This window comes from Arachis duranensis, unplaced genomic scaffold (genome assembly GCF_000817695.3).
Source record: "Arachis duranensis cultivar V14167 unplaced genomic scaffold, aradu.V14167.gnm2.J7QH unplaced_Scaffold_608113, whole genome shotgun sequence".
Lineage (NCBI taxonomy): Eukaryota > Viridiplantae > Streptophyta > Magnoliopsida > Fabales > Fabaceae > Arachis > Arachis duranensis.
Genome location: NW_026264987.1, coordinates 568,445 through 582,132, shown reverse-complemented (window position 1 = coordinate 582,132; position 13,688 = coordinate 568,445). Strand labels below are relative to the sequence as shown.

Genomic DNA, 13,688 nt, shown 5'->3' with positions numbered 1-13,688 from the left:
AAACTCAAGTATGCCTTTCGTCGAACACTTGGCGTGCATCCTTAGACTAGTATGTGACTATGTGAAAATGAGAGCAATGTAACATTCCACAATCCATTATTAATGATTACAGTGCATATTGATTGCAAGAAAATTTAGCAACACCACTCATCTACTCATGCAAGTGAGTTTGAGACCCAACTGTCCATGAAGAATTGGATTGAAAGAGAGAAAAGAGCAAAGACATCCCAAAGAAGTAACTAGAGAAAGAAGAAAAGAAAAAGAAAGAAGCTACCTAGAAGATGGTGCAACTAAATGATTAAGAATCACAAGAGATTATTGGACTAAGAGGTTAGCTTAGTATAATACCTTGTGAGATGGAGAAGGATATGGAAGAAGAAGGTGTAGTGTGGGTTGATGGAGAGTGAAGAGTTAATGTGGGGCCACCGGAGATATGTGGTAGGAGGTGGTTGAGAAGAGGAAGTGGAGGTGAATGGGTGGTGGAAGGGGTAAGAAGGAGGAGGAAAAGTGGAATGAGAATGAAGGGGTAAGTTTGCCCTTTTTAAAGTTGGCGTCGATCACTTGCGCGTGCGCGCACGGTGCGCGCTCGCGCAGGGAAGTGAGGTGGAATGGGGGCGCGCGTGCGCACATTGCGCGTGCGCGTCCATGCGCTTGGGCTGGCGGCACAGGAGAGGCACAGGGGTGGCATAACTCTCTGGACGCAGTACCAGAGATTGCTTCAGAACTTTTGGCGCGCGCGCGCACAGTGCGCGCACGCGTCAACGCGGTTGTGCCTCAGGCATGAGAAGGGCCTTGGGGGGGCTCAACTATCTGTGAAGTGGCTCAGAGAGGGGTGCAGAATCAAAGGGCACATGCGCGGCTGAGGCGCGCGCGCGCATTTTGTGCTCGCAATGTATGGACGCGTGCGCGCCAGGTGCGCGCACGCGGCAGAGGTTCTGGGCCGGTGGCTTAGTATAGGCTTAAGAGTGGCTTAACTCTCTGGAATATGTACCAGGAGTGCAACAAGGCGATCGGCGCGGACGCGCACAGTACGCTTGCGCATCGATTGGCAGATTTCGCCCATGTGCGCGGACGCGCCATGTGCGCGCGCGCGCGAGCTTCCTGTGCTTCAGGCATGGTCCTGGCATGGTGCGGGCGCAACTCTTGGATAAATGTATGGAGGGCTGTTATTCGCAATCCACGCGTCTGCGCACGGTGCGCGTCCGCGTAGATGACCGTTGAGTGCCTTAAGGGCGCGTACGCACCAAGTGTGCGCACGCGCAGAGGGGTGCTTTTTCTAAATTTGCATGTGTTTACATCACTTTTGACATTTCAACCCCCCCCACAGCCACTTAAACACTATAGCAGGGCATTTTACTTGGTAAACTATCAATGAAATCAACTAATGAGGGCGAATTGAAATCTAGCTAACAAACATGAAGTTAAGTGTCTATGTACAAAGCTCAAAGGAAGATCTTACCATGGTGGGGTGTCTCCCACCTAGCACTTTTGTTTAACGTCCTTAAGTTGGACTTTCAGTAGCTCATAGTGCTTATTCAAGAGTTGCATCCCTCAAGAGGAACACTTCAAATTCCTTGGAGTTCTTTCTTTGCTCACCATGATACAATTTGAGACGGTGCCCGTTTACCTTGAAGATGTCCGAGCTTGATGGGTGGCGCAAGTGGTAGACCCCATAAGGTTCTACTTTCTCCACTTGGTAGGGTCCATCCCACCTTGATCTAAGCTTTCCGGGTAGTAATCTCAACCTTGAATTGTAGAGAAGGACTAGTTCACCGGGTCGAAATTCTCTTCTCCTAATGTTCTTGTCATGGATGGCTCTCAACTTTTCCTTATAAAGTCTAGAGTTGTCGTAAGCTTCTAATCTCAAACATTCCAATTCCGCCAATTGAAGCTTTCTCTCTACTCCGGCCCCACCCAAGCTCATATTACACTCCTTTACGGCCCAATAAGCTTTGTGTTCAATTTCCACCGGTAAGTGACATGCTTTACCATATACAAGCCGGAAGGGGCTCATGCCAATGGGTGTCTTGTAAGCCGTTCGATAGGCCCACAGCGCATCAGAGAGTTTAATGCTCCAATCTTTCCTATTCGGCTTTACAATCCTTTCTAACACATGCTTGATTTCCCGGTTAGAGACTTCGGCTTGGCCGTTTGTCTGAGGGTGGTAAGTCGTGGCGACTTTGTGGATGATGCCATATTTTCTCATGAGGCTGTCTATTTTTTTGTTGCAAAAGTGGGATCCTTGGTCACTTATGATTGCTCTTGGGGCGCCAAAGCGACAAATGATATTGTTCCTCACAAAAGAATACACAACATTAGTGTCATCCGTTCGGGTGGGGATTGCCTCCACCCATTTTGACACATAATCGACGACTAACAAGATGTAGAGAAAGCCATTGGAATTTGGAAATTGTCCCATGAAGTCGATTCCCCATACGTCAAAGATTTCACAAAAAAGCATATTTTGTTGGGGAATTTCGTCCTTCTTGGAAATATCTCCAAACCTAATACATTGGGGACAAGATTTGCAATAGAGAGAAGCATCTTTGAGAAGAGTTGGCCACCAAAATCCGCAATCAAAGACCTTTCTTGCCGTTCTTTGGGGCCCGTAGTGACCACCTCCTTCGGAAGCATGGCAAGCGTCCAAGATTGCTTGGAATTCGGTTTGAGGTATGCACCGTCGCACTATTTGGTCCGCTCCACACCTCCACAAATAGGGATCATCCCAAATATAGTATTTGGATTCGCTTTTCAGCTTATCCTTTTTGTTTTTGTCGAGATTGGGAGGGAAAGTGCGTGAAACTAAATAGTTTGCTATTGGGACATACCAAGGAACCACTTCCGAGATTGCGTGCAAAGCATCTAAAGGAAAGGAATCATTGATAGGAGTAGTGTCGCCTTTTGTGTGTTCGAGGTGACTTAAATGGTCCGCCACTAAGTTTTGGGAACCGCTCCTATCTTTGATCTCCAAGTCAAATTCTTGTAACAAAAGCACCCAACGAATTAATCTCGGTTTTGATTCCTTTTTGGCTAACTGACGATTGGATTTTTGGTGGTTTAGAATTTCACAAATGAATTCTCGTTGCAAGTATAGTTTCTAAACCAAGCAATAATCCTTTCATACAAAAATTTGTTTGTCACAAGTACAAACCCCTAAAATCTATAAACCGAAGTATTTAAACCTCGAGTCGTCGGGTTGAGTCCAATTGGGTCCTCGTACAATAGGAGCTTGTGTCAATGCTACTTTGAGTTTGTCATATGCTTCCATACATTCCTTGCTCATCTCAAATTCGGTGTCTTTTTGTAGTAATCGAGAGAGAGGTAAGGCCACCTTGCTAAAGTCCTTGATGAATCTCCGGTAGAATCCTGCATGTCCAAGAAAAGAGCGGACTTCCCTCTCGGAGGAGGGGTAAGGTAAACTAGATATGACATTTATTTTTGCCGGATCTACGGAGATGCCTTCCTTTGATACTATGTGTCCCAAAACAATGCCTTGTTTGACCATGAAATGACATTTTTCAAAATTTAAGACAAGGTTTGTTTTGGTGCATCTCTCTAAGACTTTTTCAAGGTTACCTAAGCAATGCTCAAATGAATCACCGTACACACTAAAATCATCCATGAAAACTTCCATCGATTGCTCTAGAAAGTCCGCAAATAGGCTCATCATGCATCTTTGAAACGTTGCCGGTGCATTGCATAGGCCAAACGGCATACGCTTGTAAGCATACGTTCCAAAGGGGCAAGTAAATGTGGTTTTTTCTTGGTCCTCTAGAGCAATATGGATTTGGAAGTATCCGGAGTATCCATCAAGAAAACAATAATATGATTTACCGGCTAACCGATCAAGCATTTGATCAATAAATGGTAGTGGAAAGTGATCTTTTCTTGTGGCCGCATTCAATCTTCGGTAGTCTATGCATACTCTCCAAGAATTTTGCACTCTTGTTGCTATAAGTTCACCACTTTCGTTTTTGATTGTTGTCACTCCGGACTTCTTTGGCACTACTTGGACCGGGCTTACCCATTCGCTATCCGAGATAGGATAGATGATGTCCGCTTCAAGTAGCCGAGTGACCTCTTTTTTCATAACCTCAAGAATGGTTGGATTAAGTCTCCTTTGAGGTTGTCGGACCGGTCTTGCTCCTTCTTCAAGGAATATGCGGTGCTCGCATACTTTGGGGAATTGCCCTTTTGTTTTTCCTCAATACATTCAGCAATTTTTCTTCTTGTTGAGGAGTTAACTCTTGTGCAATTATCACGGGTAGCTTTTGGGCTTCATCAAGGTATGAATACCTTAAGTGAGGTGGTAGTGGCTTCAATTCCATCTTTTTGTCATTCTTTGAAGTTTGAGTTTCCGGATGGTTTGTATGATGTGTGGTATTTAGTTCGCTTGACTTTTCATTTGTTTTTTCAACCATGTACTTCTCATATAACCTTGCAAGATGCACTTCGGCCACTATGTTATCAATTGGGTCACACCGAAATAGAGAGTGGTTTTCCGGTGGATGCTTCATTGCTTCCTCTAGGCTAAAGCTTACAATTCTCCCATCTATTTCAAATGAGTAGTTCCCCGAGTAAGCATCAAGCTTAAATCTAGAAGTTCTCAAGAATGGCCTTCCAAGTAGGATAGACGATGCTCTCTCGGTTTCGCTTGATGGCATTTCAAGGACATAGAAGTCAATCGGAAACACCAACCCCTTTATATTCACCAATACATCTTCCGCAACACCCGCTACGGTTATTATGCTTTTATCCGCTAGGACAAATCTTGCCGTCGACCTTTTTAGTGGTGGCAACTTCAATACCCGGTAGACGGAGAGCGGCATGATGCTAACACATGCTCCAAGGTCGCACATACAATCTCTAAATTGAGCTCCATTGACGGTGCAAGTGACCATACAAGGGCCCGGATCATCACACTTCTCGGGCAATGTTCCCATTAAAGCGGAAATAGAACTCCCCAAGGGGATGGTTTCCAATTCAAGAATTCTATCCTTGTTTATGCATAAATCTTTGAGGAATTTGGCATATCCAGGAACTTGATGGATGGCATCAAAGAGGGGGATGGTTACCTCAACTTTCTTGAACATTTCTACCATTTTGGGGTCGAGTTCTATGCGCTTTTTAGCTTTCTTTGCAAGTGTTGGAAATGGAAGTGGTTGAGCAATTTCTTCCTCCAAGGTTCTTTTGGCCTTGGCTGTCTCCCTTGTTGGTTGGGCTTCATCCTCAACTATGGCTTGTGGTGTCTCCTTTTCCACTACCTCTTCTATATCTATTCTTTCCTCCTCTTGAGCGATTGTGATAGGATTTGAGTCCTTTGCTTCCTTCTCTTTTAGTTGTGTACCGGATCTAAAAGTGATGGCGTTGATGCCTCCCTTTGGATTTGGTTGAGGTTGAGAGGGAATGACACTTTGGATTGGGGGTTGAGGAGTGGGAGTTGATGGTGTATCCATGCGTGCAAGAAGAGCTTGTAGTGTAGAGGTGAGGCCGGAAGCAAGTGTGTTTTGTAGTTCCTTTTGGCTTTGGATAATGGTTCGGAGTGTTTCATCTTGGTTGGAGGGGGTGGTTGCATATGTGAGTTGAGGAGTTTGTGATTGGTTGGGTGGTGGTCTTTGATGTGGTGGTTGATATGTTTGGTAGTTTCTTTGTGGGTTTTGTTGGTTGTATGGTTGATTTTGTGAGTTGTATGGTCGGTTTTGTGAGAAATTTTGTGAGTTGTTACTCCATCTTTGACCTCCTCCATTGTTGTTGTTGTTGTCCCTATTCCCTTGTTGATGGTTGTCTCTCCAATTTTGATTATTGTGTCCACTTCCTTGGTTGTAGACTCCTCCTTGATATGGATGCCCTTGGTTAGAATTACCGCCTTGGTAGTACCCTTGATTGGGGCGGTCATAGAAATTATGGGTAGCTGCCAAGGTGTTGTCTTCTTGAAGGCTTGGGCACTCATCCGTGTAGTGAGAGTAGCAAGAGCAAATGCCAATTGTTGGTTGTGTTGTTGAGGTGGTGGGGGGTGTTGTTGATATGATTGAGGTTGTTGTGGTTGTTGTTGGTTCAATTGGAGTTGCCTCAAGATGGATGTCATCTCATTCAAGGATTGAGTTAGAGCGGTGGTTTCACTACTAGTTGATACCTCGTTCACGGTCCTTGAACGGTTGACTCTTCGCCTCATATGTTGATTGGATTCGGCTAAGTCAATAATAAGTTGCCATGCCTCCTCCGCAGTTTTATCTTGCTCTCGCATCCCTTGACATATGTATCCAAGCAATACTTGAGTGTCGATCATGTGATTAGGGCATGCATCTAGTAGTTTGCGAAACCGTTCCCAATACTCATAGAGTGGTTCCGTCTCACCTTGCACAATACAAGACATTTCCTTCCTTAGCCTATCCATCTTTTCCGGGGGCAAGAATTTATCCAAGAATTCCCTTCTAAGTAGGTCCCAATCGGAGGTAACTTCACTAGAGAGGGTGTAGAACCATTCTTTAGCCTTGTCCTCAAGAGAGAAAGGGAAAGCAAACAACCATATAGCAACTTCATCGGACCCTTCCCGTCTAGTAGTCGAGCATATGCGATGGAAGTCCTTGAGATGTCGAATGGGGTCTTGTGCAGGAAGCCCGTGAAACTTGGGTAGGAGGTTGATCAAAGCGGTCTTCAATTCAAAGTTCGCATTCAAGTTGGGGTGAGTTACGTGAAGGGGTTGAAGGACATAATCCGGTGCACTCGCTTCCTTGATGGTAACTCTCCTCGGAGCATCCATGGTATTAGTACCTAAAACAAAAGAAGATTTATTAGTGAGATTGATGGGAGTATGATTAATGCATTCTTTGAGTGACGGTTCAATGTTCACTTCTAGCAAGGTGGTTGAGGTGGTGAAAACCTCTTCACCTTTTCCAAACTTTAGCCGCCTCCGAGCTTGTCTAATATGAAATAAAGTTCGTTCTATTTCCGGATCAAAAGGGACTAAGCTCGGATTCGGTTGTGAACGCGTCATGCAATGAAGGGGAAATGAAATTCATTGTAACGATGAGGGGTTAGTCAATTGAGCAGTTTACAATGAAGTGCAACTATGTACATATATACACGCTTAATCCAAACAATAACATGGCACACTAAGCAAAGTTCCCCGGCAACGGCGCCATTTTGACGAATGAATTTTTGCCGGTGTAGAAATTATCAAGTGATCAATCGTAGTATAGTCTAAACCGACGCAAATTCCATCATCAAACAAATCTCCAATCTATATCCAAGAGTACTAGTCTCCCGAGTCGTTCTCCCTTGGAATTGCCAAAGTGTGCATCTTATTGATTTAGTAAGCCTTGTTGGAGTTCTTTTTAGCAAAGTAATGAGAAACAATCAATCAATTATCAAAAGACTTGGCTTAGGGCTGGCATTAGAAATTCTATCCTTATAGTCCATTCAATGTTGACAACAATTAGGCCTTGCTTCATTTAGTTATCCCCTAAGTATAGAGGAAAGTCAAATGAAAACAATCAACTTGAGTCACAAGTCCTAGCTTCACCTCATGGGAATCTAGCTTTAGTGAACTCCAAGCCAACTAGCAATCCCTAATTCCAAATCAACTATTGATACAACTATTCAACTTCTTCCAATGACCAAACCCTATGCCAAGTGTGAAAATTCTACTCCATAGCTAGTGTTGACATTTTATCAAACATGTGGTGAGCAAAAAGGAAAGTCATAGTAAAATGAGAAGAAAAGTAGAATTGAAAGTATTGCAACACAAGGATCTAACAACAAGTCTCAAAGAGTAACAATGAAAATCAAATTCTCAAAGTATGGATGAATTCTGAAATTACAAAGTTAAATTCTAGATCTATGAGAATTGATCAATTACAACTACTACTTGAAATTGGAGAAGAAAATCTATGACATGAACAAAGTGGAGTGAGAATTGTAATGGATCTCACCAAAAAGTGATTGAAAATTCAGAAATTGGATGAAGATGAACCCTAGTGAAAAGCTTGGAATCTCCCTCTTCTTCTTCCCAAAAGTGTAACTAACTCCCCTCCAAAAAAATATCTAATTCTAGAAAAATGAACTAAGTGTCCTTAACCCTTGCTCCTTTGGTCTTCTTAAGCTTTTCCCGCCAAGGCATTCCCCAAAAGTGGGATTCTTAACTACCTCCACGCCTAAGTCACGGCATCGAATGGCATCAAGGGAAGATTAGAAATGTGTCTATTTTAGTGCAAAATAAGCGTGTTTTCACTCATGGGGCAAAACTAGGAAAGGAATGCAAAATCTTGTATTTCCATACAGAAAGTGTGTGGAATCATCGATAAAACCCCTGAAATCAGCACAAGATAAACCCTCAAAATGGGGTTTGTCAACATAGCCAATGGCCAGCCAAGCTTCAGCAGGTGAATCAGGAACAGCAGCAGGTGGATGAGCAACAACTAGCTTGCTCTTGATAACAAATTGCAAGCCTCAGTCCAAATGAATTTAGACATGGCTTTACAGCCAGCCAGGCTTCACATGCTTCATGAAACACTAGAATTCATCCTTAAAAATTTTGAATAAAAATATATTTTTGAAAACATTTTTATTTTTTCGAAAACAGATGAGAAATTTTGAAAGATTTTTGAAAAATTTTTGAAAAGAAAACGAAAAGAAAGTTACCTAATCTGAGCAACAAGATGAGCCGTCAGTTGTCCAAACTCAAACAATCCCCGGCAACGGCGCCATAAACTTGGTGTCGCGAAATCGTGATTACACTTTAATTATGTAAAATTCGTTGCTCTTTCTTTCCCTGGCAATGCCGCCAAAAACATGATGCCAATACCATGGTTCACAATTTCATTACAACTAACCAGCAAGTGCACTGGGTCGTCCAAGTAATACCTTACGTGAGTAAGGGTTGAATCCCACAGAGATTGTTGGTATGAAGCAAGCTATGGTCATCTTGTAAATCTCAGTCAGGCAGATATAAAGATGGATATAGAGTTTTCGAATAATAATTAAATAAACATAAAATAAGGGATAGAAACACTTATGTAAATCGTTGGTGAGAATTTCAGATAAGTGTATAGAGATGCTCTTGTCCCTCTGAATCTCTGCTTTCCTGCTGTCTTCATCCAATCAGTCTTACTCCTTTCCATGGCAAGCTTTATGTAATGCATCTCCATTGTCAATGGCTAATTTCGGTCTTCTTTCGAGAAAATGATCCAAATGCCCTGTCACGGCATGGCTAATCGTCTGGAGGCATCACCCTTGTCAATGGTTGCATCCTATCCTCTCAGTGAAAACGTTCAACGCACCCTGTCACGGCACAGCTATTCATCTGTTGGTTCTCGATCATGCTGGAATAGGATTTACTATCCTTTTGCGTCTGTCACTACGCCCAGCAATCGTGAGTTTGAAGCTCGTCACAGTCATTCAATCATTGAATCCTACTCGGAATACCACAGACAAGGTTTAGACTTTCCAGATCCTCTTGAATGGCCATCCATGGGTTCTAACTTATACCACGAAGATCCTGATTAAGGGATCCAAGAGATATTCATTCTAGCTTGTTGCATGTAGAACAGAAGTGTTTGTCAGGCACGCGTTCATAAGGGAGAATGATGATGAGCGTCACATAATCATCACCTTCATCATGTTCTTGGGTACGAATGGATATCTTAGAAGCGGAAAAAGTTGAATTGAATAGAAAGATAGTAGTACTTTGCATTAATCTTTGAGGAATAGCAAAGCTCCACACCTTAATCTATGGAGTGCAGAAACTCTACCGTTGAAAATACATAAGTAAAAGGTTCAGGCATGGCCGAGATGGCCAGGCCCCAAAACATGATCACAGGATCAAAATACAATCCAGGATCCGAAGATCGTCAAAAAGACTCGTAAAAAGTTCTATTTATAATAAACTAGCTACTAGGGTTTACATAAGTAAGTAATTGATGCATAAATCCACTTCCGGGGCCCACTTGGTATGTGCTTGGGCTGAGCTTGAATGTTACACGTGCAGAGGTCATTTGTGGAGTTGAACGCCAGGTTTTAATCCATTTCTGGCGCTGGACGCCAGATTTGGGCAGAGAGCTGGCGTTGAACGCCACTTTACATCGTCTATTCTCGAGAAAAGTATGGACTATTATATATTGCTGAAAAGCCCTGGATGTCCACTTTCCAACGCAATTGAAAGCGCGCCATTTTGAGTTCTATAGCTCCAGAAAATCCACTTTGAGTGCAGGAAGGTCAGAATCCAACAGCATCAACAGTCCTTCTTCAACCTCTGAATTTGATTTCTGCTAAAGTCCCTCAATTTCAGCCAGAAAATACCTGAAATCATAGAAAAACACACAAACTCATACTAAAGTCCAGAAATGTGAATTTAACATAAAAACTAATGAAAACATCCCTAAAAGTAACCAGATTCTACTAAAAACATACTACAAACAATGCCAAAAAGCGTATAAATTATCCGCTCATCACTCACCCAGGGGCTATCAGAAATAGGATAAATATTTCCAGCCTCTAGTAGTTTAGTGACTTCTTTCTGCACCACTTCCTTCATGGCTGGATTTAGCCGCCTTTGTGGTTAAACCACTGGCTTAGCATTATCTTCCAAGAGGATCTTGTGCATGCATCTGGCTGGGCTAATGCCCTTAAGATCACTTATGGACCATCCAAGAGCTATCTTGTGGGTCCTTAGCACTTGAATCAGTGCTTCCTCTTCCAGTGGCTTTAAGACAGAGCTTATGATCACAGGAAAAGTGTTGTCTTCTCCCAGAAATGCATATTTCAGGGATGGTGGTAGTGGTTTGAGCTCGGGTTTGGGAGGCTTTTCCTCCTCCTGAGGTGTTTTCAAAGGTTCTTCTATTTCCTCTGGTTCCTCTAGATCAGGCTGAACATCTTTAAAGATGTCCTCTACCTCTGATTTGAGACTCTCAGTCATATTGACTTCCTCTATGTAACGACCCAACTCCCAGTATGCCATGGTCATACAAGAAGCTAAGTGTTACCAACTCGTTCTTCCTAATTATTAACTATTACTTAATATATGAGCCTGTTCCTTGTTAGAACGTTGCCAATTTTACGAGTAACTTTTTTTTTTGTTGCAGATGTTCAAGTAAGATAAGCAAGCATACATTAAGAGCAATTAAAGCAAGCATAGAGAAATATAGAAATATAGCAGATAATATACATCATGTACACTATAACAAAACATGTAGCGTTTACACAAGATCAAGTTAGTTTACATCCTCGTCATCCTACGTAGCTAATATTTACACGACACTCCCAGGGCCTGGCCCATACAAAAAGCCGCTAAACTGGCACCCAGGCTAGTCTAACCACTATATAGCTCCTAGCTCTCGGGTGTACTAACACAAGTGAGAGACTATCTATCCGATAATGTTAGACTAGAGTGTTATCAAAAGAATGCCCCTTCCGCAGTCAAACTATATCTACTCGTGGCCGTTCGGAGAATCGCCATGAGGCTCGTCCATCTCCTCATCCTGCTCTATCTCTATCTCAGGATCCTCCTCCTCCTCCTCATCATCCGCAGCTACAACTATACCCTCAGATCCACCAGAGACACTACTGTCACTATGTACAAAACCATTCGCGAGCACAGGTCCGTTCGCGTGTATAGGAACTACCCCATCATCCGGTAGTGCCGGCTCATCAGGCTATGGAAAGTCAGGGATCGGCTCAGGGGGAAAGTCCCACTCTGGTGGTATCACAGGTACGTAGTCACCAGCTAACTCGGGCTCATCAGGAACGATAGGCTCAGGTTCCACCTCATTCAAAGGTTGAGCTGGTATAGGGTGCTCGGGGTCATCAGGAAAAGGATGTACAGGTGCGTCAGGATGTAACCAGGATAAGGGAAAGTCGTAAGGAGCATCAGGGTCAAAATGCAGGCTAGACAGAGGATGTTGAAAGGCTCAATCAGGTAACGCGTATCGTCTAATACGAGGCTCCAATCCCATGATGAAATAACTGTGATGTACCGGATCCTCGTATACGTAAGGGTCCTCGAACTCATAGAAGATCACGCCCGTCTCCATCTGGGGGAGGAAGGGAGAGAGAAGGGGTAAGAACTGGGGAGTTCTTAGTAGGGTCGGGGTTATTAGTTACGTTCATTTATTCGTTTTCAATTAGCAGATGAATATTAGAATACAGTAAAGTAGTAAACAGTTGTTAAAATAGATAGGGAAAACAGAAAGCAGAACACAAACAGAAGAGTGCAGAAAATAAAGCATAGACATAGCACTCAAGCAAACAAACATAAAGAAATAGATCAAACACAAGTAGGAATGCAACAGAGAGTAATGCACAGACAAGAATGATGCATGTCTAGTCCTAGTGCAGGTAATGAGCTCATCTGTCGGTTACTAACCCGCTCCCGACGTTATCCAGCAACCTTTGTCTGGATAAGGCTTTCCTATTGGCTATACCCCTGTGTACAGGAAATAACCCCTCTGCCACCACAGGGTCCACTGCACGCAGGAAATAACACATCTGCCACTGCAGGGATGTATGCCGACACACCTTCTGTATACAGGAAATAACCCCTCTGCCACTACAGAAATGGAACAGGTGGTCACGGTACTTCTGTAGCAGGAAATAACCCCTCTACCTTACAGAATTAAAACATGGATCTGTACCGCAGGAAAGCGTTCTCAGTGGTCGCACCACCATCTATCTGACTGCCTTCACGCAGCAGATCATCACACAAACAGCTCAGAAGTTGCCATAACGCAACAAATGATTAAACACATCTCTTGGGTTGCCTCAAGCAACAACTAAATATCTCTTGGGTTGCCTTAATGCAACAGATGACCTCTCAATAGGTTCTTTACTCTTTATCATATTACTCTCTTCACTTTGTCTCTTTATTCTGCTCTGTTTGTTCCTTTCTCTGCGCTTCCTCGCTTTATTCTGCTTGCTCTGCTTAACGTATGTATTTAAAGCTTATGTAAATTTCGATATGATTAGTTAGCCTGTCCCAAGTATAGGTTCATTAAGTCTATACTGAAACAGTTTAACTTTTCATATAATACCTAACCCTATTCGCAAATCAAGAACTAACTATGTTGCCCTAGTTTGTTCGCTAGTCTCTGTCTGTTTCTCTGTTGTTAAAACGTTACAGACTTTTTCTTTGGTTTTTATCTTTCCTTTGACTTTTATCTTTCTTTTATCTTTACCTCATTAATATGTTCTTACCACTCCCTAAGTGTTTTATGAAGGTAATTATAAGATTCTGCACTTAAAGTTGTCTTTCTAAAGCTTTTACAGAAAACTGCCTTTTCTGCATTATTTTATTATTTTTATTAAAATATTATTTTTAATTAAATATTATTATTTAATATTTTATTATTATTTATTATTTTATTATTAAATTTTCAAAAATTAACTTACCTTTTACTTTTAACTTTAAAATTCACTTTTTACCACTTGTAATTTTTAATATGTCTACTTTAACTATTCTAACTTTTGAAAATTATAAAATAACCCCTCAAACAACAAAATAATTACAACCTTGCCCTCTTTAAGATCCTAAAGGTGTTCTTCATCACACTCAAAGTGTTCTTCATGTTCTTCATAAATTCTTCAAATTCTTTCTCTGTTTTTACCCGTTTTTCAGTCTTTTCAGCAACCGATTTTTACCATAATTCAAAATAAAATTGCAGCCACTAAAACCCCATCTTTTCTACATGATTTCAACA

General features: G+C 42.3%; 1 protein-coding gene across 1 annotated transcript; it reads right to left on the bottom strand.

Moving 5' to 3' along the window:
* Positions 1-4,151: 4,151 nt before the first annotated feature.
* Positions 4,152-6,760, bottom strand: LOC107472183 (uncharacterized). Its single transcript, XM_016091734.1, has 2 exons — positions 5,864-6,760; positions 4,152-5,378 (listed from the first exon to the last, which is right to left on the bottom strand). The coding sequence occupies exons 1-2, from the start codon at positions 6,758-6,760 to the stop codon at positions 4,152-4,154; spliced, it is 2,124 nt and encodes a 707-aa protein (XP_015947220.1).
* Positions 6,761-13,688: the final 6,928 nt, after the last annotated feature.